Below are 27203 nucleotides of genomic sequence, written 5' to 3' on the forward strand. Positions count from 1 at the left end.
CTACTTGGAACACATCATCAGCCACTTACTTTTGTTAGTTGGTACATTACTTGTTTCACAGTTGAAGTCGTTCAAATCACCAACAACTGACCGAATTTTCCTGAAAATAAAAAAAAAACAAAATCTTTGAGAAGAGTGTGAATATTTCGGCCCATAGCTACTTTTTTTTAATAAAACTCTTGCATTCAACGTTCTCATTCTGTTTTTATTCATATCAACGTCCCTCACAATATACAATTGAATTAATACTAGTTGCCTTTTATTTTTTTAAAAACACGATTCCACGTAGTACCCTAATGCATGCAAAAGTATGCACGCTTTTATTTCAATTACAGTGAAATGTTTCTTTAACACTCTTTATTAACAGGGAGGCTCGGTAATGTGCGTACGCACATAATGTTGCGACCTCGCTCATCCACATTCTTGACTTAATTGGCTACCAAATGATGAATCGATAGAAAACTTTCAAAAACATACATATCGCTCAATAAACAATAATGGAATACACTAAGGCCACGCTAGAGGACTGATAAAACTTGTTGTTAATAGGACTTCTGGAAAAGACTATAATAAAAAATTAAATAACAAACATTAATTAATTACGACCAAAACTCGATGTCTCTATTTTTAAAAAATTATAACAAAATAAGCTTTGCATCAGATGAAACCAAAACAAAACAAAATAACCTTTACTTCAATAGAAAAGATATGTGACCTGTTCTCAATGCGACTAGGTAACAAGCCGAAAAACAGAGCAAAAAGGTGCGAAATTCAGAAATAGGTTTCTGTTTTTGAAAACAATTGATTTCAAAATGATTATTATCATTAGATAAAAAGTGAAATCACTAAAATTTTTATCTATATCTGCATATGAAGCCATTTGGACATCATACGACTACAAATAGAGGGACAAATACCGGCAAAACTAAGCTGTGCTCGAAACGGCAGTGAAACCGTTAAAATGGTTGAAACCATAAACTTGTTACTAAGAACAATGAAAATGATCAGTGTTGCAATATTTCAAAGCCAATGGGACCTACCATTAGCGTAATAATTTTAAAGAAAACAAAAGCTAAGCTACAAATTGAGGCTAAGCTACAAGCCTTTTCACAGAGGCTAAGCTACAAATCGACCAAAAAAAAATTTTAAAAAAATTTGGCGAAGCTCAAAAATGGAAATACTTTTCAAACAGACATAAGATTTCAAAAAAAGAGGTCGACTAAGATGCAACAGCTCAGAAAGCCAATTGGGCCTGTCATTAATCAGACTAAATCACGAGACGACAAAAAACAAAAACAGGCAGAAGCCAAAACTTCACAAACAATATTAAACCACAGTGTTCAAGGTGGTACATTCATAAGACGTTATCTGCAAGAGCTGTAAAACATCATTTGGTTCTCATTTGAAAATCATTAGAGTTTTCCCTAAAAAAGGATTACATAGAAATAACAACAAAAGGCCCAAAAAGTGAACAGTAGAGAAATCTTGAAAATATCGTATAAAACTAAATCGCCCAAGCAATCAGTCATAACATATAACCAACCACGAAAACAATGTTTGAGTAAACAAAAGTAATTGAGATCTCTTTTTAGTGAGATTGAGTTACATGGTGACAAAAATCAAAGCTGAAAGAAACAGTTGAAGTATTTTTGTAAAGTTAGCTTGAAAGTTACTAAAAGAAATAGCTATATACTGAAAGGTTAAAATAGGTTGTTATATGTCCTGAGGAGGCAATTGAGAGCTATCATTATCAGGTATAAGTCGTATAACAACCAAACGAAAGTGAAATTTACACAAGAAAAATCACTAAATTTTGCAAGAGAACAATTTTTTTAACCACGTTCATTTTCTCAACTATTCTTGTCTTCAACTGGATCTGTCAATAATGTGATAATTCGACAACGAAACAAAATGAACTCAAAAAATCTGAAATTATACTAAAAAAACCGAAACTCGTAGTGTCAAAACCAGGAAGCCATTAGTTAAAGATAAAACCGTTACAGAGACTAATTTTTTGACTAACGGGAAATGAGGAAATGGGTTTTTGCTTGTTTTTATTGAGACTACGCTAAAGCTGAGAGAAATAAGAGAAAATGGTGACAAAGTTTAAAAATTCGCCTACATTTTCTTAAAACAAATGAATTCAAAGTTATAAGAGACATTGGGTAAAAACTGAAAGCATTGTCTGCTTCAAATATACCACCTAATAAGCGATTCTGATCACTGATTGGGTTGACTAAGTCATTGGACTACGAAAAGTATTAAAAAAATGAATGCAAAACATAAGAAATCCACAAAATTTTACGAAAGCCAAAAAAAACGAGCTTTAGTCGGAGACCGTACAGTATGGTTGTTAGTATTCATTTTTTGTAAATAGCATCTGTCGATAAAAGAGCCCTCATTTGAAATTCTTGTCGGCAATATGCATAAGAAACTATATACAAAAATTTTTTTAAAAAGGACGCGCCCCATTAAAATCTAAAATTTTATACTGTATGGATCCATGGTGAGATCAATATCAGCCCTGATATTGCTGCGCTACTAAAAAGACATTCAATGGTTCAAATGGTGTCGAAATAGATCAACTTTTAAACAAAATCTTTCAATACATCAAAAACAAATAATGCATTTCGTTTAATTATCGTGATTAAATTTGTAAAAATCTGGAAAAATTATGGTTTCTGAAAACCAGCGGGAGTGCATCTCTCTTGAAGCTTGCGATGAATATTACTGCAGTTTTAAGGTGTCTACTATCAGCTGATTCAGTGAAAGCGGCAAAAAATGCAAATTTGGTCCCATTTTTGAGGGAAAAAGTTCTGATTTTTGTAAAATTTTGCATAAATTTTAGCCAAAAAGCTCAGATCGAACAATTCAGCAGCCCCCCTCTATTTTCTAAGATAAGATCAATAACACTACCGTTAAAGTTCAAGATATTTTTAGCAAAATTAACGAAAATTTGGTCAAAAGTTGCGGAAAATGTGAACAAAAACAATGGAATTCACTCTACTTTTCTCAAAGTTTAAACTTCGATAACTCCCTGTAGAAAACGAAAATCAAAAAAATCTTTTTAATTCCATATTCTACACTAGATGGGCTTTCTAATGATACCACTCACAACTCTCTACGATGATTATATCGATCGGCCAAAATTGACTGAACAAAAAAAACCAGTTGAGTATATAGTTCCTCCCCCCACTAAAGTTGGGGGAGGAACTATATACACAAAGTGGGGTCGGAACAATAGTTTTAATCAATGGGCTACTGGCTTTGTTCCAATCCATTAAAAACTCGATATAGATATTCTTCCCCAGAAAAATTTAATGCACGTACAACGTGGCCTCGTTTATCGTCAACGGTCCTCCTCTAGAGTCATAAGTTGTCGCACACAACCTGAAAAAATCTTCTGTTTAATTTTTCAGTTCCACAACAACAACAACAACAAGAAAGGCACATTATATTATAATAGAATGCAATGTCGATATTGAACAGATATATTTATCAATGATAATTTAGTAACTAATGTAATACAAACATAACCTAAACTACACAACAATAGTGGTAAGAAAGTAAAAGTTTTAGAAAGATCTGAAACAAGTCGTTCAATTTCAGCACATAAAATTTACAAAATTTCAGAAAAGTTCTATAAATCTGTTGACTGTTTTTTTTTGCATAATATACATACAGAACTTCGTTGACCGCTTTGATTGTTGACAATTTGACCTTTTTGAACACCTCTGCAAAGCCCTCCAGTCGTGATTGCAAATGAATCTTAAACATAGCGAGGCGTCATACGCATTCAAAAGTCCCCCAAAAAATGAAATAGACACTAGGTAGCTGTTCAACCAATAAGATGCTGCTCAATAAGTTGCGTTCAACAGATAATTGGTTAAACTTTTATTGAAAAAAAAAATTGAAAAGTTGCTTACAAACCATAGAGAAAACAATGCTTAGATTGGAGTGAAATTAAAAAAAATAGCACTATTCGCATTGAAAATGATCTCACCCAAAATGTGTTTCCACTTATTCTTTCGTCAATTTCATTGATCAGAACGTAGTCACCTTGTCGAGACGTCGATGTCTGAATTATTTCTCCAACAGACTGAAAAAACACAAAGCAAACAAGAGCACAATAACAAAAGAAATTTTGTCGGCAAGTTTTTAGATTTTTACGCCAATTGTTTCGAAACAATTTTTTTAAATCGCTAACAATATGTGATTGACTGCCACCACCTAAAAAACCCCACCCCAAAAAGAGCGGTCATGGAAAATCGTGATTTCCTTGCATCCTGTGAGACTTTTACTTTTCCAATTAATAATGAACAATCAGTACTACCAAATCTGACAAAGCGCAGATCTTAATTTAATAGATAAGGAAACCAGGTATCGTATTAAGTTTAAAAACATTAGTATTAGCTCTTCTTTTAGTTTTCGAATTTTTCGTCTTAATTGTATGTTTAACCATTCCAATTTTTAGGGAAAAATCTTAAAGAGATTTAAACCTCTTCTCAACAAATAGGCTTTTGACCAGCGTTGGAAATCTTTTTTCTGCGTAGAACCCAAATTCTGATTTTTTTAAAACTATATTTTCAGGATTTTTATCACTTTTTATCACAAAGTTGACTGCGATATGAGCACTGTATTCAAAAATGGGAAAGAATTTCAAAATGATTATTAAAAAATTATTTCAATGAGCAACAAAAAATTTTGCTTAAGCTTTCATCTGAAAGTTTTCAGCCGCTTATAACAAAACTTTGTGTCATAGTAAACCAGTACTGATTCATGAAATATCAATAGTAAATGGCTGTATCAGTATTGTTTCATAGAATGCTAAGGGTTTTTTGCTCGAAGACTTGGCAGAAGGAGCTCAGACAACATTCTTTTCGTGAATTTTTTTTATGCACAGTCGGTTTTGATTCCTGTCTCTATTCATACAAAATTCATAACACTTTTTGAAGTTTTCAAAAAAATTGAATTTTTGCGCGATGAACAAACATGCTACCTGAAAAATCAGGGGAGATTCGCAAAATTGAGGGCTTCTTGCAGACAAAAACCGGTAATTAACAGGCAAAACCAGTGCAAAACCATTTACAACCAGTTAAAGATTCGAAAACCAGTTAAACTACGGTTTAGCAACACTATTTAGTTTTTTTCAGGTTGTTATGAACTAATTTCTCTTTTTTAGGTACTTATGACATTGCCAAACATCGCCAAACTACAACGGCAACATCAGCGATGTTTCAAATAGCCCTCGTCATTTGCTGCATGTGAACTCAAATACTTCCATTGAACTCAAATACTTCCAATGTGGAAATCATTATGGAGCATGATAGTTTCAGTAATTATTAATATCGATATTAATTCAACTATTATGCTTTTTGCATGCATAGCTTATTGCCGTTTTTGCTGGACAGGTCTAATTAACTCTGATATGAGCGCTGATCAGAAAGTGAACAGTCTGAAAACCAATTCTCGCCCGCCTTTGCTAAGTTTTAAAATTCAATGCTGGTTTTACCCTGTACAGTCTTCAAAATTTGTTGTCTGAATTTACATTTTTCATGGCAAAAAGTGTGTCATGATCAGAATATGTTCATAATAAAAACACAGAGTGAGAAAAACTATAATTCAGCGCTGAGTTACTATGTTACTTTGATCATTGAAGGTCCTTTTTGATAGTAAAAGGACTCAAAACTGATCAAACAGTTAGTTTACTGTAATTATCACAAATCAGAGCCGTGCCTCGATGTCCCATTCCGCTTTGCAAGAAATTGTCATAATCATAGTAAAGATCAAATAAACTGAGCAGGGCAAATTCTATGCGGTTAAATAACAATACGTCTAAGCGATACTTCTAAGCAACTTCAGCTTTTGGTTAGTTTTAAAAAAATCGACATGCTGCTGCCCATTTTTTTTTCAATCTATTATCTGATAGTACCATTAGGTGTATTATCGAATCTTTTAAAAACGACGATACCGAATCGTTCTTATGTTAAAAACCGATTGAAAACGATTATGAAGACTGAAAAATCGTAGGTGCTTTGGTCGTTTTTGGCCAGAAAAAAAACGATATTGCCATTTTTTGTGTTTAAAAACCAAAGATGTCTCGATTATGGATGCATTGTAAATTTTTTCTGCTTTAAATAATTTCGAAACCTTGTACGTATTCAACTCGAAACATTTTTGTTTGAGTACATCAGTTAGTTTTTTGAGTCAGTAGATCATATAAGACTAATAAACAAGATATGGTACAAGAGATTCGGATTTATGACAGTACTTTCCGACGTTTCTCAAAAAATCCCATGAAAATAGTAGTAATACGGCCTAAAATTTAAGATGGCATGGCATAATCCGGATATGTACAAGACAAGCTGTGTGATAAAACTGCGTACTCACCCGGATCATAGTCTCAGTGTAAATTAGCGCTGAATCAGAGACTTTCCATTCTGCGATTTTACTATGACATGTTTCTGATCATGTCACTTTTTACCATGACCAGAGTAAAAATCATAGAAAAATTTTTTGAAATCTGAAAAAATTCTGTACAGCATGAAAATCAGAGTCTGATTTTTTTTCCTGGCCAGTGCCTTTAACATTCTGTCTGACCTATGCTGTTAACTTTATTATGGTTTCAATGAGCTAATCACAGCAAGGTTTGTGTGATTTGTTCTTAGTAAGAATGAATTGCACTTTTTTAGGGAAATTTTGAATTTTCAAGGAGATAATATTATTCTCGTACGTCTGTTTCGAAAAAATCTGCTTGTTTTATTCTTTGACAAGTTATTACACTACGAAATACCACTTTTTCTTGCACCAAAAGTAGAAAAAACATCTTCGCATCTTATCCCGTGAAATTCATACGCAACAATTTAGGAGAAAATCAATTTCCTGTCAAATAGTCAAACAATGACTCCCAAATTGTTACAAAAAATCGAAAAGAAACTTAACATTTCAGTTTTCCAAAAATCTAAAACCTTTGCTGGAACGAATCAGTGATCCACTGTTCCTTCTCTTGTTACGATACAACGTCCAAAAGCATAGTAAGACCAAATTTAAAAACTTATAGAATACTTTGAAGAAATGCAGCAAATGGGCGTCATGACGCATCTTTAGAGAACTGATTTCCCTTAAAATTCTTTTCCTTGTATTATTAATATTCTTACTAAATATTTTGAATCTATAATTGTATGTAGTTTCTGGGGCCTTAGTGTGTTTCATTATTTTGATTCAGTTTTTACGGCATTTTTAAATACTTACACTTGAGTTATTATAATTGAAGAGTCCATCATATTTAAAATAAGGTGACATCTGCATAGAAAATTCACCGTTGAAGCACTTTGTCCAAGGTCCCGAGTCTAAAACAACAGAAGAATATAAATTAGCTTCATAAATTAGCTACAGAAGAATAAAGTGTCTGCACATATTCAGATTTTTTTTCAGCCTGTGGTGTATAAGATCAAGTATCTAGGTAATTTTTTTTTTTTTTTTTGGGGGGGGGGGGTACTCCCAACAATTATTAGACAGGTACTGACGCTAAACAGCTCCAGGGACTTAGCGAGTCAGACGTGTAGTTGTTTTTTAACTGAGGAAAGACAATTGTTCAGAACAAATAGGAGAGATGAAGTTTCTTTTAACGCATTTCTTCTAACAAAGAAACAATAGAGCAGAAAAAAATTTCATATAATTCGTTTTTGTCTATAACTGGATTCAGTTTTCCGCCAATCTGAATAGTAGACACTTAAGCAAGTTATTTACGCTGGAAATTCACAGAGTGAGTATAAATTAACTAATTCTTTTTGCTGTTCCACCAAGCAAGTTCATTTTATAAGCATATTGGTGGTCGTTGTTATTCCGAATCTAAAGATGCCAATTGGGTAAAGTTGATAAAAAATAAATCGATGAATAAGAGAATAAAGCAAATCAAAGTGTTAACAAAACGCGAAAATTGATTGAGAGAACGAGGTCTTAGCGAGGTTTGGCTACTACAAGCCAAGTTCTATCAAAAAATGGCAATTTTTCACGTCGTTGTCAGATGTAATACTTTTTTCAATGACGTGTGCATACTTTGCAGCGGAAATTCAGTTATGGGAAACCGAAGCGTAATAATCTGAAACTGCATCATTGCAAATTTGTATATATCCCAGAAAGCACACTCACTTGCGTTAAGAAAAAATCTAGACAAGGCTCGAAATTAATTTTGGAACTGAAAATGGAAAAAGTGAAGGTTGCGTTAGAAATTTCAACAAAATGGATTATGAACAGCAGAGACACGCCGTTTTCATTGTGGGAAAGTGAGCTCGCAATTTTAAGTTTTGAATTTAGCGATTCCATATTCAAAAGCTATTTCAAGGTTTTGGAAGCCTTTTGAGAACTGTTATGGGATCCGTAGGAGCTATGTTTAATGAGAGTAATTGTTGCGATTCCAATTAGACTGACCTATATATTTTTTATCATCTTTTTGTGAAATTTGTGAGCAAACTGATCAAGAGAAAACTGCTTTTGTACCACTGAAAATATTCAACACAAAAAAGCTCATCATGAAAGTTTTAATTCTAAACAATGGGAATATGAAAATTATAATTCTGCACGCATCGGTACAATTTTTTTAGGTAGACTCTGTTATAAGAGAACCTTGGAAAATTGTTCAGAATGCAAAAGTTCAGAATGCAAAAGTTGTTCAGAATCATATCATTTCGTATGTCAAGGAAAAGTTTATGTCGGAAAAGTTTATGTCGAGGAACAACCGCGAAAATTGAATAAACAATTATTCTTTTATAAAGCTTGCTAAGCGTAGAATTTCAAATTAAAAAGACTGTTCTGAATTTCGTTTTTATTTTCGAGAATTTACGTGGGTTGAAACTTTGTGAACGTAGATCACTTCCTTTGTTATGTTCCCATTTTTGGTAATTTTTGCTTAATTTTGATTAATTTATGATAAAAGATGTCAAAATTATCAACAATACTCTCATTAGCTTTACGTTTAAAGATAGAGATTTTGTGAATACCTTGAATCAATTATTTTGGCAAAATTTTCATCTAGATTTTAAAAAAAAACAGCTTTTTTTTTCTTAAAAAGCATCAACTAAGTCAAAATATTCTACTCTGTCCAGTTTGACCAGTGGTGTACACTCGAAAAATGCTGACACAGCAACACTTTTTTATTCAGATATGGGTTAATTAAATCTCCAGCTCTTATGAAATTCTTCTGGGATGAACATTTTTGCGGTCTTTTGCTAATTTAAAGCGATAAATATATAAAATGCGTTTTTATATATTTTTTTTCAAATATTCCGTTTGTCAATTTTCAAATATTCCGTTTGTCAATAAAATATTTCGTTTGTCAATAATATTCCGTTTGTCAATAAAAATAATACTCAAGCCTATAGGAATACATACAGGAATTTTAGCAGACGCGTAGCGGTCGGAAGGTCGGTTTTGGTATTACTGTTGTCTTTTGAAAGGAGAACGAATTCTGATTTTATTTTGGGCTGTCCTCTTGTAAATGTGTTGTCCATTTTTTCCTTCTAATCAAAAAAAAGTCTTGTTTCATTTAAAAGTTCAATTAATAGGAAGCCATTTATAAGGTCCAGTGAATCAAAATTTTGTCTTATGATAAAAGCTCATGGTTTTTATGGCTGCAACAATTATTCGTAAATTTTCACACGATTCTTAATTTTTGCCAGCATTTGATGATCTTTTTTTGATCTTCTGACAAAATCCAAAAAGTCAAATTTCTGTTTCGGTATTTGTGGAGCTATTGAAAGAACTATCTTTTTGGTAATATTACTAATTTTTTCTCCAAAGATCATCTTTTACTTTGATATAATGACTCTTTGTTCAAATTAGCTGTTTTGGTAAAATTTAGAGCAATTTTTATCTTAATTCCAAAGCAGGAACAACAGGACCAGTTTTGATCGATTGTTGACTTTTATGTTTCAAAAAAATCGGATTGTAATGGGCGCTGCATATTTTTTTTGAAATTTTGTTTGCCCTTGTTTTTTTAATGTTAGTTACAGACCAGAAAGGAATGAAACCGAACCAAAATTTTTGACCAGACAAAATTACGTGCAAAGGCTGGCAATTAAGAAAATATAATATCTTGAGCGCAAATCATACGGTTGGTTGGGTTCAACACAAGTTGCTTGAAATTTTTCACGAAATCTTTTGGTGTCCCTGTTTTCGGTGTTAATGTGTAGTCTTTTGACTTACTTTCGCCAGTGACAGTTAGGTTCTGGCCTCATAAGCAGGAACAAGTTTGAAATTATTAACCATTTTTGAGTTGGGCTCTAACCATTTTTATTTTTTTACGCATTTAAAACAAATGCTTCAAAAGAATGTTAATTAGAGATTGACCAATTTTCTCTGATTTCCCCAACTTCTCAGCCTAGTCTTAGAAAAAAAAGAATTCAATTTTTTAAGTAGTTGTCACAATGTAGTAGTATTTTTGCTGTGTTTTCTTCATAATGGTTATTTGGCATTGATGCTACAATTTTTCATGAAATGTTTATTTGTTTTTTGACATTTTCCAGCATTTGAAGTTTAACCGCGAAATTTGAATAAACAATTATTCTTTTATAAAACTTGCTAAGCGTAGAATTTCAAATTGAAAAGACTGTTCTGAATTTCGTTTTTCTTTCGAGAATTTACGTGGGTTGAAACTTTGTGAACGTAGATCACTTCCTTTGTTATGTTCCCATTTTTGGTAATTTTTGCTTAATTTTGATTAATTTATGATAAAAAGATGTCAAAATTATCAACAATAGTCTCATTAGCTTTACGTTTAAAGATAGAGATTTTGTGAATACCTTGAATCAATTATTTTGGCAACATTTTCATCTAAATTTTTAAAAAAACAGCTTTTTTTTCTTAAAAAGCATCAACTATGTCAATATATTCTACTCTGTCCTGTTTGACCAGTGCTGTACACTCGAAAAATGCTGACACAGCAGCACTTTGATTCAGATATGGGCTAATTAAATCACCAGCTCTAATGAAAAAATTCTGGGATTAACATTTTTGCGGTCTTTCGCTAATTTACAGTGATAATTATATAAAATGCTTAGTTTTTTCTTCAAATAATCCGTTTATCAAAAAACATAATACTCAAGCCTATAAGAATAGATACAGGAATTTTAACAGACGCGCAGCGGTCGGAAGGTCGGTTTTGGTATTACTGTTGTCTTTTGAAAGGAGAATGAATTCTGATTTTATTTTGGGCTGTCCTCTTGTAAATGTGTTCTCCATTTTTTCCTTGCAATCAAAAAAAATTCTTTTTTCATTTAAAAGTTCAATTAATAGGAAGCCATTTATAAGGTCCAGTGAATCAAAATTGTGTCTTATGATAAAAGCTCATGGTTTTTATGGCTGCAACAATTATTCGTAAATTTTCACATGATTCTTAAGTTTTACCAGCATTTGATGAGCTTTTTTTGATCTTCTGACAGAATCCAAAAAGTCAAATGTCTGTTTCGGTATTTGTGGAGCTATTGAAAGAACTATCTAATTATCTATGAAATAATTCTGGGATAAACATTTTTGCGGTCTTTCGCTAATTTAAAGTGATAATTATATAAAATTCTTAGTTTTTTCTTCAAATATTCCGTTTGTCAATAAACATAATACTCAAGCCTATAGGAATAGATACAGGAATTTTAACAGACGCGCAGCGGTCGGAAGGTCGGTTTTGGTATTACTGTTGTCTTTTGAAAGGAGAACGAATTCTGATTTTATTTTGGGCTGTCCTCTTGTAAATGTGTTTTCCATCTTTTCCTTCCAATCAAAAAAGTCTTGTTTCATTTAAAAATTCAATTAATCGGAAGCCCATTTATAAGGTCCAGTGAATCAAAATTGTGTCTTATGATAAAAGCTCATGGTTTTTATGGCTGCAACAATTATTCGTAAATTTTCACATGATTCTTAAGTTTTACCAGCATTTGATGATCTTTTTTTGATCTTCTGACAGAATCCAAAAAGTCAAATGTCTGTTTCGGTATTTGTGGAGCTATTGAAAGAACTATCTTTTTGGTAATATTACTAATTTTTTCTCCAAAGATCATCTTTTACTTTGATATAATGACTCTTTGATCAGATTAGCTGGTTTGGTAAAATTTGGAGCAATTTTATTTTAATTCCAAAGCAGGAACAACAGGACCAGTTTTGATCGATTGTTGAATTTTATGTTTCAAAAAAATCGGATTGTAATGGGCGCTGCATATTTTTTGAAATTTTGTTTGCCCTTGTTTTTTTAATGTTAGTTACAGACCAGAAAGGAATGAAACCGAACCACAATTTTTGACCAAACAAAATTACGTACGAAGGCTGGCAATTAAGAATATATAATATCTTGAGCGCAAATCATACGGTTGGTTTGGTTCAACACCAGTTGCTTGAAATTTTTTCACAGAATCTTTTGGTCTCCATGTTTTCGGTTTTACATGTATTCTTTTGACTTAGTTTCGCCGATGACAGTTAGGTTCTGGCCTCATAGGCAGGAGCAAGATTGCAACTATTAACCATTTTTGAGTTGGACGCTAACCGTTTTTTTTACGCATTTAAAACAAATGCTTCAAAAGAATGTTAATTAGAGATTTACCAATTTTTCTCTGATTTCCCCAACTTCTCAGCCTAGTCTTAGAAAAAAAGAAATCATTTTTTTAAGTAGTTGTCACAATGTAGTTTTTTTTGCTGTGTTTTCTTAATAATGGTTATTTGGCATTGATGCTACAAGTTTTCATGAAATGTTTATTTGTTTTTTGACGTTTTCCAGCATTTGAAGTTCTGTTTTGCTATCTTGGCCAATCATCACAGAATAGCACATTGAAGGCAAGTCGAAAATCACATTAATGGCGCAAAAAAGACGCATTTGATTATATTCTATGTTTTGGTTACTTTTTATATTTTCTGAGTAGATTTTCATCTTATAGGCTTCGACACCAATTCCTTGCAAAATTGAAGTTACCTCTTGATTTGTGCCTGCAGTTGCATTTTTGTAGTAGTATGAGCTTATGGATAACGACGGTACTCATTGGTTTTCAATGAAGGTGTTTGACAAAGCCAATGAATGATTCAGTTGAGAGCTATTTGCTTTCATGACATTGACTTTTAGTTGTTTTCACAATTTTCAAAATTTTTTTGCTTTCTGTTTTCTCTCTGTTCATTAAGTACTCGCAATAAAGACACGTCTGATATCTTTTTTGGTGAAAGGCAAGTCATTTGGTTTAGTTTACGTCTTATCTGATGCTATTTTGACTTTTTCATTGAGTTTTTTAAGAAAAACTAGACGAACAATGAGTTTTGGTCGTAAGTTATAATTGTTTTTCGTATTTGAATTTATCGTTTGTCTTGTCCCTTACTCCCTAATGGCAGGTATCATCGGCACTCTAACGAATAATTGTTTCTTTTATGCAGTAGTTAGCGCTTCAAGCGATTTTCTAAATGATTACACCAATTATTTTCGAACAAATTTTTGAAAGTTTTTTTTGTCTTTTCCTCATTTGGTGGATAATTAATTCAAAAACTTGCTTCAGCTCGGTCGAACATTATCTTCGAACGCACAAAGCTGAGCCTCTTTGTTTTTGCATAATAATTGAATTCCAGACAATATTATCTGAATTTGTTGTAAAATTTTTGCTAAAATTTGCAAAAAGTGAGCATAGAACGTTCAAAAATTTGGAAAATGGAAGTCCAAATTGCTAATCAGAGCTCAATTTGCCATTTTCCAGATTCTGTTATCATTTCAACTTCAAATCATTCCTTTCCATAAGCAGAAGATACCTTTAAGGAAATGTATCCTCAAATCCATTAGGAGACTAATCAAATCCTACATAATAAATTTTGCTCCTGTCATGTGATATGAATTCCCAATTCCAATAGTTAAGGATGCCTCAAAGCTATAATTTCAAAACAGTGTTTTACTCGCAAAAATATTTTCAGTGTTTGCATCAGAATCGGTTGAAATTTTACTGTCTCATAACAGAAATTTATTTTTATATAATCGATTTCTCGAAATTATTTTATCGCTTGAGATACGATCTGACAAAAATAACTTTCATCGTGCTAGATTTGAGCACATTTATTGAAAAGGAAATTCTTTTTCAACATTTTGTCGGAAATATCTCAAAAAACATTGAAACGTTTTATGCGAAAAAGGCAATGAAAAAATCTCAAATGTAAAGATCTTACATCAGGGGTCATCTAGTCACAGATGCTTCACAGTGGACAATGGGTGCATAAAAATTGTTGAACAGACAGACGTTTGGTTAGTAACCCGTACCTAACACCAAGTTCGTTTCAGTAATGGGGCAGTATAAATGCAATTCCTCATCATTACTGAGTCATAAACTGATTCATTTCACTACTTCGAACTGTCAGACTTGCGTACAGTCTGATTTTACAAGGATCAGACTTGGGCCAAGTGAAAAAATAAAGTTCAGTACGGGGATTGAACCCACGATCTCTCCCTCTGAGACGTTTGTCCTCCTTTCTGCGCCCCCCGGACTATTGAAGTTTTTCAATTTTGCGCCGTTAATATACGCTTGAGGGAAGCGAATTTCAAGCGAGAAAGCGAGCAAAATGTATCACATGTGAGAATTGCATTTACGATTGCTCAGTACTGATTTACACTTGGAGTTCGGTACGGGAATGTGTTTTTTTTTGCTCGAGACCTCAGTCCGGGCATTTTATTCTAATAAGATTCTCGCTTTGGTCTCCCTGTTTTCGGTTTTACATGTAGTCTTTTTACTTAGTTTCGCCAATGACAGTTAGGTTCTGGCCTAATAGGCAGGAACATGATTGCAACTATTAACCATTTTTGAGTTGGACAAAAACCATTTTTATTTTTTACGCATTTAAAACAAAAGCTTCAAAAGAATGTTAATTAGAGATTTACCAATTTTTCTCTGATTTCCCCAACTTCTCAGACTAGTCTTAGAAAAAAAAGAAATCAATTTTTTAAGTAGTTGTCACAATGTAGTTTTTTTGCTGTGTTTTCTTAATAATGGTTATTTGGCATTGATGCTAAGGGTTTTCATGAAATGTTTATTTGTTTTTTGACGTTTTCCAGAATTTGAAGTTCTGTTTTGCTATCTTGGCCGATCATCACAGGATAGTACATTAAAGGCAAGTCGCATATCACATTAATGGCGCAAAAAGACGCATTTGATTATATTCTATGTTTTGGTTACTTTTCATATTTTCTGAATAGATTTTCATCTCATAGGCTTCGACACCATTTCCTTGCAAAATTGAAGTTACCTCTTGAGCCTGCAGTTGCATTTTTGTAGTAGTATGAGCTTTTGGATAACGACGGTAATCATTGGTTTTCAATGAAGGTCTTTGACAAAGCCAATGAATGATTCAGTTGAGAGCTATTTGCATTCATGACATTGATTTTTAGTTGTTTTCAAAATTTTAAACTTTTTTGTTTTCTGTTTTCTGTCTGATCGTTAAGTACTCGCAATAAAGACACGTCTCATATCTTTTTTGGTGAAAGGCAAGTCATTTGGTTTAGTTTACGTCTTATCTGATGCTATTTTGACTTTTTCATTGAGTTTTTTAAGAAAAACTAGACGGACAATGAGTTTTGGTCGTAAGTTATAATTGTTTTTCGTATTTGATTTTATCGTTTGTCTTGTCCCTTACTCCCTAAGGCAGGTATCATCGGCACTCTAACGAATTATTGTTTCTTTTATGCAGTAGTTAGTGCTTCAAGCGATTTTCTAAATGAATATACCAATTATTTTCGAACAAATTTTTGAAAGTTTTTTTTTTGTCTTTTCCTCATTTGGTGGATAATTAATTCAAAAACTTGCGTCAGCTCGGTCGAACATTATCTTCGAACGCACAAAGCTGAGCCTCTTTGTTTTTGCATAATAATTGAATTCCAGACAATATTATCTGAATTTGTTGTAAAATTTTCGCTAAAAATTGCAAAAAGTGAGCATAGAACGTTCAAAAACCTGGAAAATGGAAGTCCAAATTGCTAATCAGAGCTCAATTTGCCATTTTCGAGATTCTGTTATCATTTCAACTTCAAATCATTCCTTTCCATAAGCAGAAGATACCTTTAAGGAAATGTATCCTCAAATCCATTAGGAGACTAATCAAATCCTACATAATAAATTTTGCTCCTGTCATGTGATATGAATTCATAATTCCAATAGTTAAGGATGCCTCAAAACTATAATTTCAAAACAGTGTTTTACTCGCAAAAATATTTTCAGTGTTTGCATCAGAATCGGTTGAAATTTTACTGTCTCATAACAGAAATTTATTTTTATATAATCGATTTCTCGAAACTATTTTATCGCTTGAGATACGATCTGACAAAAATAACTTTCATCGTGCTAGATTTGAGCACATTTGTTGAAAAGGAAATTCTTTTTCAACATTTTGTCGGAAATATCTCAAAAAACCATTGAAACGTTTTATGCGAAAAAGGCGATGAAAAAATCTCAAATGTAAAGATCTTACATCAGGGGTCATCTAGTCACAGATGCTTCACAGTGGACTATGGGTGCATAAAAATTGTTGAACAGACAGACGTTTGGTTAGTAACCCGTACCTAACACCAAGTTCGTTTTAGTAATGGGCCAGTATAAATGCAATTCCTCATCATTACTGAATCATAAACTGATTCATGTCACTTCTTCGAACTGTCAGACTTGCGTACAGTCTGATTTTACAAGGATCAGACTTGGGCCAAGTGTAAAAATAAAGTTCAGTACGGGGATTGAACCCACGATCTCTCCCTCTGAGACGTTTGTCCTCCGTTCTGCGCCCCCCGGACTGTTGAAGTTTTTCAATTTTGCGCCGTTAAAATACGCTTGAGGGAAGCGAATTTCAAGCGAGAAAGCAAGCAAAATGTATCACATGTGAGAATTGCATTTACGATTGCTCAGTACTGATTTACACTTGGAGTTCGGTACGGGAATGTGTTTTTTTGCTCGAGACCTCAGTCCGGGCATTTTATTCTAATAAGATTCTCCCTTTGGTCTCCCTGTTTTCGGTTTTACATGTAGTCTTTTTACTTAGTTTCGCCAATGACAGTTAGGTTCTGGCCTAATAGGCAGGAACAAGATTGCAACTATTAACCATTTTTGAGTTGGACAAAAACCATTTTTATTTTTTACGCATTTAAAACAAATGCTTCAAAAGAATGTTAATTAGAGATTTACCAATTTTTCTCTGATTTCCCCAACTTCTCAGACTAGTCTTAGAAAAAAAAGAAATCAATTTTTTAAGTAGTTGTCACAATGTAGTTTTTTTGCTGTGTTTTCTTAATAATGGTTATTTGGCATTGATGCTACAAGTTTTCATGAAATGTTTATTTGTTTTTTGCCGTTTTCCAGAATTTGAAGTTCTGTTTTGCTATCTTGGCCGATCATCACAGGATAGCACATTAAAGGCAAGTCGCATATCACATTAATGGCGCAAAAAAGACGCATTTGATTATATTCTATGTTTTGGTTACTTTTCATATTTTCTGAATAGATTTTCATCTCATAGGCTTCGACACCATTTCCTTGCAAAATTGAAGTTACCTCTTGAGCCTGCAGTTGCATTTTTGTAGTAGTATGAGCTTTTGGATAACGACGGTAATCATTGGTTTTCAATGAAGGTCTTTGACAAAGCCAATGAATGATTCAGTTGAGAGCTATTCGCTTTCATGACAATGACTTTTAGTTGTTTTCAAAATTTTAAACTTTTTTGTTTTCTGTTTTCTGTCTGATCGTTAAGTACTCGCAATAAAGACACGTCTGATATCTTTTTTGGTGAAAGGCAAGTCATTTGGTTTAGTTTACGTCTTATCTGATGCTATTTTGACTTTTTCATTAAATTTATTAAGAAAAACTAGACGGGCATTGCGTTTTGGTCGTAAGTTTTAATTGTTTTTCGTATTTGATTTTATCGTTTGTATTGTCCCTTACTCCCTAATGGCAGGTATCATCGGCACTCTAACGAATAATCGTTTCATTTATGCAGTAGTTAGTGCTTCAAGCGTTTTTCTAAATGAATACACCAATTATTTTCGAACAAATTTTTGAAAGTTTTTTTTTGTCTTTTCCTCATTTTGTGGTTAATTAAATCAAAAACTTGGTTCAGCTGGGTCGGAACATTATCTTTGAACGCACAAAGCTGAGCCTCTTTGTTTTTGCATAATAATTGAATTCCAGACAATATTATCTGAATTTGTTGTAAAATTTTTGCTAAAAATTGCAAAAAGTGAGCATAGAACGTTCAAAAACCTGGAAACTGGAAGTCCAAATTGCTAATCAGAGCTCAATTTTCCATTTTCGAGATTCTGTTATCATTTCAACGTCAAATCATTCCTTTCTATAAGCAGAAGATACCTTTAAGGAAATGAATCCTCAAATCCATTAGGAGACTAATCAAATCCTACATAATAAATTTTTCTCCTGTCATGTGATATGAAATCCCAATTCCAATAGTTAAGGATGCCTCAAAGCTATAATTTCAAAAGAGTCTTTTACTCGCAAAAATATTTTCAGTGTTTGCAACAGAATCGGTTGAAATTTTACTGTCTCATAACAGAAATTTATTTTTATATAATCGATTTTTCGAAATTATTTTTATCGCTTGAGATACGATCTGACAAAATGAACGTTCATCGTGCTAGATTTGAGCACATTTATTGAAAATGAAATTTTTTTTCAACATTTTGTCGGAAATATCTCAAAAAACATTGAAACGTTTTATGCGAAAAAGGCGATGAAAAAATCTCAAATGTAAAGATCTTACATCAGGGGTCATCTAGTCACAGATGCTTCACAGTGGACAATGGGTGCATAAAAATTGTTGAACAGACAGACGTTTGGTTAGTAACCCGTGCCTAACTCCAAGTTCGTTTCAGCACTGGGCCAGTATAAATGCAATTAATTCATCATTACTGAATCATAGACTGATTCATGTCACTTTTTCGACCTGTCAGACTTGCGTTCAGTCTGATTTTACAATGAACAGAGTTGGGCCAAGTGTAAAAATAAAGTTCAGTACGGGGATTGAACCCACGATCTCTCCCTCCGTAGAAGTTTGTCCTCCTTTCTGCGCCAACCGGACTGTCGAAGTTTTCAATTTTGCGCCGTTAATATACGCTTGAAGGAAGCGAACTTCAGGCGAGAAAGGGCGCAAAATGTATTACATGGGAGACTTGCATTTACAATTGCCCAGTACTGATTTACACTTGGAGTTCGGTACGGGAATGTGTTTTTTTTGCTCGAGACCTCAATCCAGGCATTTTATTCTAATAAGAGTACCCGTGTTGAGGACAACGACGAAAAAACAACGAGGACAACGACAAGTGTTGAGGACAAGGACAATCTTTTTGTAAGAAATCGTCGTTTTTGTCGTCCTGTCGTCGTTTTCTTCGTTTTCATTAGTTTCCGTTGTTTAAGTCGTCTTTCAAGTGTAAGAATTGATTGTTTCTTCGTCGTTATTTTGTCATTTCTTACGTCGTTTTTTTTCAAATGAAATCGTCGTTATTTGATCACTTTTTTCTTCGTTTAATTGCTCTTGAACTAGTTTTTCTGTATTAAATCGTTTTAGCATATTTGTATTATGGCCTGAAAGTGCAGTGGGGAGTTCTTCAGGTAATGTATCGCGAGATCAATGGTTCGAATCCCAGCGGGGATACCGTTTTTGCGTCCTTTTTTCTTACATAAAAATAAGGATGAAAAAACGATCACTTCCTACATAAAAATAACGACGAAATAACGAACAAAACGATGATTACCACGTAAGGGCTTTGATCGTTTTTGTCTAAGGAAAACGATTAAACGACTATTTATTACTACCCTGGTCGAGGTTTAGCGGTGAATTTTCGTAAGAAATGCGGTGAAAAAAATTTTCACCTCGTATTCTTTACATCATTTTGCAGTGAATGCGGTGAATCGCGGTGAATTATTTTTTTTTCACCGCGCTCTCAGTATTTTTACAAAAAAGAAGCTTCCTTACACGGGTCCGAGCCTCTGACCTCCTGCATGCCCTCAACTTCTTATTCCACTGGGGCAACTGTCACTTCATTATTTGAAGTTGGTTGTGAATTCAAATCAGATTGAGTAAACATTCGAAAGCAAATGCAGTGAATTTTTGTAAGAAATGCGGTGAATTTTTTGATGAATTTTTGTATGGAATGCGGTGACATATTTTTTTCACCGCATTCACCGCAATCAACGCATTTCTTACAAAAATTCACCCAAAAACCTCAACACGGGTAAGTCTGATCATAGTCGTCTCAAACCTGGTTGGGAATTATGGCCAAATTTGTACAACATTTCAGAACATTACTTACTTTTGATGACTAAGCTTTCATTTCGGATGTATTTGGTTCGAAATTCACTGCGAATTACGTCCGTTTCGAAAGATGACTCTGCAAAGACATGAACAGACATCTCATCATGTCCAGATCCGTGCAACTCGAAGTACCTGTCATCGAAACCTGACTGACACGGGTAGCGCTGGCTACAGCTGTTCATAACTGGCTGAGAGCTGGAAAAAGATACAAGTTCTATTTTCATCGGTATTAGCGAATAGTTTTTTCTCAATAAATTATTTAATTTTCGGATGACAAAATCTCGTCCTTATTTGGCAGTATTGAATCATATGTTAATTTACTGCTAATTAATAATAATTTGGCTTTTTTCAGATTCGTTACAGTCAGATTTGAAAAAAGAAGAATCACAACTATGTTTTTTTTTAACATAGTTCACATTTTGAAATTTTTCTTAAAAATATCTCAATATTAAATAGTCCTAAAGATTAAAAATTTTGATACTTACAAAACAAAAATTTGCTGAGATCGCAAAACTTTGTCATATGAAGTGTTGGTCGGTGTCCATAATAACAAGAAGTTTGTTGTGTTCTCCCACAGAATTTCGAATGACGGCGCTTCAGGATCGGTAACAAATGCATCATCCAATTCGCGACTTCTAAGGGACCCGTTACGGAACACGATTGACAAAACAGGTTTGTAGAAAAGACCAGCATAGACATCATCAATGGAAGCCAACTTGTATTTGACAATGTGTTCAACCTGTGTTGATTCTGAATCAAACTGAACAAATTCTGCATCAAAATCTCCAATGAGCAGATCTGAAATGACGACTAACTGTGTCAAGAAAGTTTGACAAGGAAGCTGAGAAATGTGTGTTCACACAGTAGCGGTGCAAAATTCCAACAATGTTGTCACCAAAATTTTGTTCATCCAGGCTGTGACCAAAAATCTGCGCCAACCATTGCCGATTTTTGCTTTCAAGCATCATTGCAATTTGCGTTTAGGAATAATGGAACTTCAAGTGTACGCCAACTTCGCGTAAGTTTTGAAGCCAATCTTGAAAGGCCGAAAAATTCAGGTAGGAGAGACTAAGAAAATTATGAGCGCTATAAAAGGGCAGAGAAAACAACGATATAAACTACATATATCTGCAGGGAATCTCAATGAAAAAATAATTGAACTTTTTGTAAATATGTTGTTGATGAAAAGCAATGGCGATTATTTTTTGAGGAAAAGTGAAAAAAGAAAACCAACATCTATACAATTTTCTTTTAGAAGCTTCCTGAGAAAGAATAAAAATCAACCTTTTTGAGTCCTCTTGTTTTTTAAATTTGGAAATTGATTGAGCGTTTTCTAACCCAGAGGTTGGTGGAAGAGCAAATCAGCGCTTAATCACTCTAGAGATATTCTCCTTTTTCTGGATGACCAGATCTCTGTTCATGTCAGAGTTTACACTGGCTAGTCTTGGTTTTTGAGTAAAATTTACCGAATGAAAAATAAAATGTTCAACTTAACTCCTACTAGCAAGTTTTCCTCCACATATGCGATTTGAACTTCGCGTGGGTACTTGTAACATTCAATTTACGTAGCAAGTCGTAACCACTGAGCTAAATGGGCTTTGTGGTAATTGTCAGAAAACTAGCTGATGTATAAAGAGTGTGTACAAAAGTATGACATTATTCTACTCAGACTGAATTTTGTGGTGTGAATAAATTTCGGAATATACAGGATAAGTTTACAATGGGCGAACGCTATGACCTCAGTATAATCTAAGTGAAGAAAAAACGCATATAAAAAACTTTAAAGTCAATGGAGAACTGAAATAAGTTGCATTCTTTCACTCTTGAAATTTGCTGGTTCAGCTCTGAGACTCAGGTGCTGGAATTTATCGATAATTATTGGAACAGATTCTATTGGTCAGCGCCGACACAAAATTTCTTCTAAAAGTGTTTTCACAGCAAAAGGACTTTAAAATACATAGTCAACAAAAGCAACGTTAGAACTACACGCACATTCAGTTTTTTGCACGAATTTCCGTAGCCATATACCATTGAAATTAATTTAAAAATACCCATTAACTAATTTTCCGTTGCACATAATTTTTGATATCGGTTAGCAAAATTGTCACCTGGTATTGCATCAGATAAATCGGGTACTCAGAAACTCAACCTATCAATTTCCTGCAGAAAATTAAAATAAAAATAAAAAAACTGTTAAACTGCCTTAATTAAAAATACAAGTACTTGCGGAGTACACCAAACGTGAGCGAACAAAACAGAAGACATGTTTGCCTCTCTATATTTCAGATCGTTGAAAATTTTAAAACAAAACGTTCAAAATCGAAACCAATTATGGGATTCCGTATTCCTATTCTATTATATGGAACAAACATCCCCCAAAATTTATTCAAAATGTCCTACACTCTTACTTTCTTTACTTAATCTCAAGAACTTTTCAATAACAATTTTATGCTTTGTTGGAAAAAAATTTGTGAATTTTTTTGTAACAAAAAATATAATTATCTGCAGTATTCAGGCAAAATTCTTTGAACAAATAAACCTATCAAGAGATAGTAGGACTGTAAATTATAGCCAATTGGGCTTGAAGAAGAATATTAGAAGTTTAACGTTTTTTGGTTTTTATTTAAGGTTTGAAGGGAATGGACAATAAATTTTATCGAACCTGAAGTCGCACTTCCCAGTGGTTCTTTCGTTTTGGCTTGGAACACGTTTAATTTAATCACCGTTTTAAGTTAGAGCTTATGCTAACTATTTCTACAGTTCAATATGGAACTCTAAGTTGGCCTAATCAGTAAATAGGTTTGATTAATAAAAGACAACGTTTCCAGAATAGTTTACAAACGTTTACCGAAATTTATCCAGAATAGTCAATACAAACTGGGAGACAAACCCACCTATGGATTGCCTCTTTAGAACTTAGAATTTAATTTTCTTCAATCTTTTTTGTCAAATAGATGTGGTACCAAATTTTTGTAGATGGGACTTTTTTCTTAACCATGACCGGAACCTTGCATAGTTCAAACAAAAATATCTTAAAAAAAATAAATTCCGACAATACGCTTTGACAAAAAATGCTTAAGTTCAAACGAAAAATTGCAATTATGGAGTGATTTGATATTCCATTAGCTCTTCTTGATTCTTTTATGTTCATTTATTTTTGCTGACAAAAAGAATATCTTAGCATTTTATTTTTATTGCGTTTATCTCCCAAATAAAAAACTGGTGTTTCCTAAAAAAATATTTGAATTGATTTATTGCTTGAGCTTTGTATGCTTCTATTTTTTTCTCTATTGTTTAACAAACAATAATCAATCAATTTGTTCAATTTATTTGTTTTTCATACTGGTACACACGAATGTTGTTATAAACCTGGCTCATATATGCAAATTAGAAAAAATATAAAAGATTTCAATACACCCTCTCATAATTTATTTTGCTGAAATTTTGCGTACATATATAGTAAAATCACTTGAATGCTTTTAATTTTTGTTGGACACTTGAACATAAAAAACTAGCTCTAAGTGGTACAATTTCATGAACGTTTTTTGCTTATGATTTACGTACGACTCCAAACGACATCAGTTATTGGGTCTCAAGGCCACTAATTTATTTTTACCGATTTTACGACAAAATCTATCAGTGGGTGTGCTTGTGATAGTAACTACGACGATCTAACGATCTATTTGTTAATCTCAGTAATTGCTATGGTTTGAACACTTGTAAATGTTAGTTTTGCTTTTTCAATAAAATTTTGCCAAAATGTAACAATTGTCACCCTTATGAAGATAATCAACCATTGTTTGAGCAAAAAATCTGATTCCTCACATAGTCTGTACAATTTTGGGAAATTTTGTTGACGTAGAAAAAGAAACATTGTAATATTGTATTTATTGTGTTTTCTGCTTACTTGTTAAAAGTTATCAGTTGTTAGCATTACAGTGCAGAGGTATACCCAAATCGTCACGGGCAGATATGCCCGATATGTGTATCTCGTGTTCATTTTTAATATGTTAATACATTGAAAGTGGTACAAAATTACGGAAAATAGCTACTTTAGCAGAAACCGGCAAAATGGAAGGGAATATCGTCTCCCGTGTTCACAAAAGTGTCCTAATTTTAGCCGCGGAATACAAGTACAAACTTAATAACCTATTTTCTGCGCGAGTTGTATCACGCATCCGCTCCATTTATGTATTGATTTTTCGCACGCAATGTAGCTCGATTTCGCATATAATCCGCAATTAAGCCTAACTTAATTAATACTTATTTAATTAAGCCTAACTTATTATTACTAGTAGTACTTTATTACTACTTTATTACTACTTATAGTACTTTATTACTACTTATTTCTACTTATTAGTACTATTTATTACTACTTATTAAAATTGGCCAATCCCACATTGTATACAAAGTCTTTGATGTGCGAGGGATTTTTCGGAAAAAAATCAATTTTTGTGGTAGCATGTATTTAATGCACTTTAAAGCTTTGAAGGCTTCAATTAAATCTCTATTAAAGTGCTTATTGCATGCTTAAAATGCGCGCGAATAATAGATACCTGAATTGAGCGGAAACGTGCTACAAGATTTGTTACCTAATTTTCGCACCGAATGTTCTTTTATTTCGCAAAATTGGCAGAACCCCTTTTGCGAAAAGTAAGATACAAAGATGTCACCTAATTTCGTTCGTTGTATGTAACTAATTTTCGAGCCAATTTTACTAAGGCGGAAATTTTGGGGTATACCTCTGCATCGTAATGGGTCTTCAAGACCTCCTGGAGATTCTTAACGATGTTTATTTTTACTGAAGAATGCTTTTATTAACTTTTTCAAACAATTTTTTTGTCTTCAATGTTTTTTGTCGTCTGTGGTTAACTTTCTTATTCGACAGCCATAAAAAGTCAGTCAGAAATTAATTTCCAAAAGTCCATAATGAATCTTTACTCACAAAATTTTTAGTTTTTCCATAATTTCATTAAGGCATCCTCTGACTTTCGAAACATCTTAAAATTTGCCCGTGCAGTTTTCACTTGGCTTCATATTCAAGCACTTCTAAATAGTTTTGGGCAATCTTATGTATAATCTTTGGACCATTTTATTGATAAATAGGCAAATATCTGTGCTGGCGAGGAACTACTTGTGTAAATATAAGCAGATATTATATACTCAAACGGATAAACAGTTGGCAAGGAAATTTAGCAAGTCGATTTTTTCAAGATCGGGAAATTTGGTACTGATATCGACAACCAACGGAATCTGGTGCAACACAACGGTGAGCGTTGAATTCAGTGACAAAGTTTCATCCCGAATTTTTAAATTTGGTTCAAATTTGGTTTTGTGTATGCAATAACGCAGCAGATCAAAGTGACCTATAAAAAGAATTTGTCGTACCGCCTCTGGCCAGATTCTTCTTTCGAATGTCTTTTCTGACCAATATGAAATTTCAGAAACTTCAGACCCCAAAAGTCGAAAGCACGATGCGCAGGTGGGCGATCGAATATGGATAGATATGAAGTCATTTCGGTTTGAGATCTCACCTTTTGATGGTGCATATATCAATTTTATATACTTGATGATATTCAAGAGCTTCTAATGTTTGTTTATAAAGGTGCAATTAGGCCTTAGGACACAGTCTGCTGTTTCAAGTAGAACTAACTTTCATCTCACCTTTTAGTCGAATTTCCACAAATTTGATATCGGGCATAAAACTGATTTTAACGCTTGATTTAACTCCCCTCAAAATTGCATCCTCTCCCCGCTCGTAATCAAAATTCACTCCAAGAGCTCCAACAAAGGCTGAAATTCAAAATACACTCTTGACCCCGTCAGCATGGGAGAATAGGAGGGTGGGGCAAAGGAAGGGGGCTTCTATCCACAAAAAATAGCCATTTACAGAGTGGATTTGCTCTTATTCAACTGAATATAGTGGGGGAGGTTGGGCAACGGAGTTGGGGGGGGGGGGGGTAGAGTGGGGGGGGGGGGGGGGGTTAGAGTGGGGGGGTTAGAGTGGGGGGGGGTGGTAAGGGGGAAATCTGGAGGTCTGAGGATGTCTGGGGGTTCTAAAACTACAAGAGTTGCTCTTTTTAAAGCATGAAATTAGGAGTAGTAAGGGAGAACGGCTCGACCTCATTAAAAAGAACTGAAGGACTAACATAATTTCTACGATCTTTGTCGGAGAGCAACCAACAACTCATTGTTATAACTTTTATACGATTGTTATACTTTTATACGAGCTAAAACATCAACTAATTGTTATTTTTCCTATAAATTTCCAGTAACACGTTTATAGAGTTTTCACCTACTTTACTTTTCCTTAAGTTTTTCAAAATCCCTCAGAATCCTTAAATTGTGTTTCCTCCTGGAACAATGTTCTGAACACGAAACAATGTTTTCTTTTGCGCTGATTGTAATTTACTCATTTTCATAAGAAGTGGGAATAGGTGTTACAGTTTATCAATAGTATGAATCAGTTTAAATCAATAGTATGAATGGTTCTATTTTACGTGTGTGTTGAGTGGATACAGGCACTCATTTGCATACCTTTGCATTGTGTATCATCTGTCTCCTGGTAACCCTCTGGGCAAATGCACTCAAAAGATCCAACATTGTTTGAGCATTGGAAATTTTCACCACATGGTGTTGTATCACATTCATCAATGTCTGAAACAGAATTTCCCAGGTTTAAGTCCAGACCGAAATGGCCTCTTATCAGACCATCCCAGACAAAATCGACCTCTGATCAAACCGACCCAGACTGAATTGTCCTTTGATTAGACTATTGTGTGCCCAAAAATCACACCCTGATCAGACTATTGTGCACTCGAATCTGTTTATGATCAGACTGAAGTGCGCTCGATATTGCATAAGATAAGAATAACGTGCACTCGAAATCGCATGTGATC

The 27203-nt window shown here is 33.6% G+C and overlaps 1 protein-coding gene across 1 annotated transcript; it reads right to left on the reverse strand.

The window, feature by feature from the left end:
• Positions 1-26955, reverse strand: LOC142353403 (uncharacterized). The gene is made up of 7 exons (XM_075405636.1): positions 26842-26955; positions 20790-21064; positions 20303-20499; positions 7252-7349; positions 4004-4099; positions 3683-3768; positions 1-100 (listed from the first exon to the last, which is right to left on the reverse strand). Exons 1-7 carry the CDS (start codon positions 26953-26955, stop codon positions 1-3), a joined length of 966 nt encoding a protein of 321 aa, XP_075261751.1.
• Between the last annotated feature and the right edge of the window lie 248 nt (positions 26956-27203).

Source organism: Convolutriloba macropyga, chromosome 14 (genome assembly GCF_964194025.1).
Source record: "Convolutriloba macropyga chromosome 14, txConMacr16.3, whole genome shotgun sequence".
Lineage (NCBI taxonomy): Eukaryota > Metazoa > Xenacoelomorpha > Acoela > Convolutidae > Convolutriloba > Convolutriloba macropyga.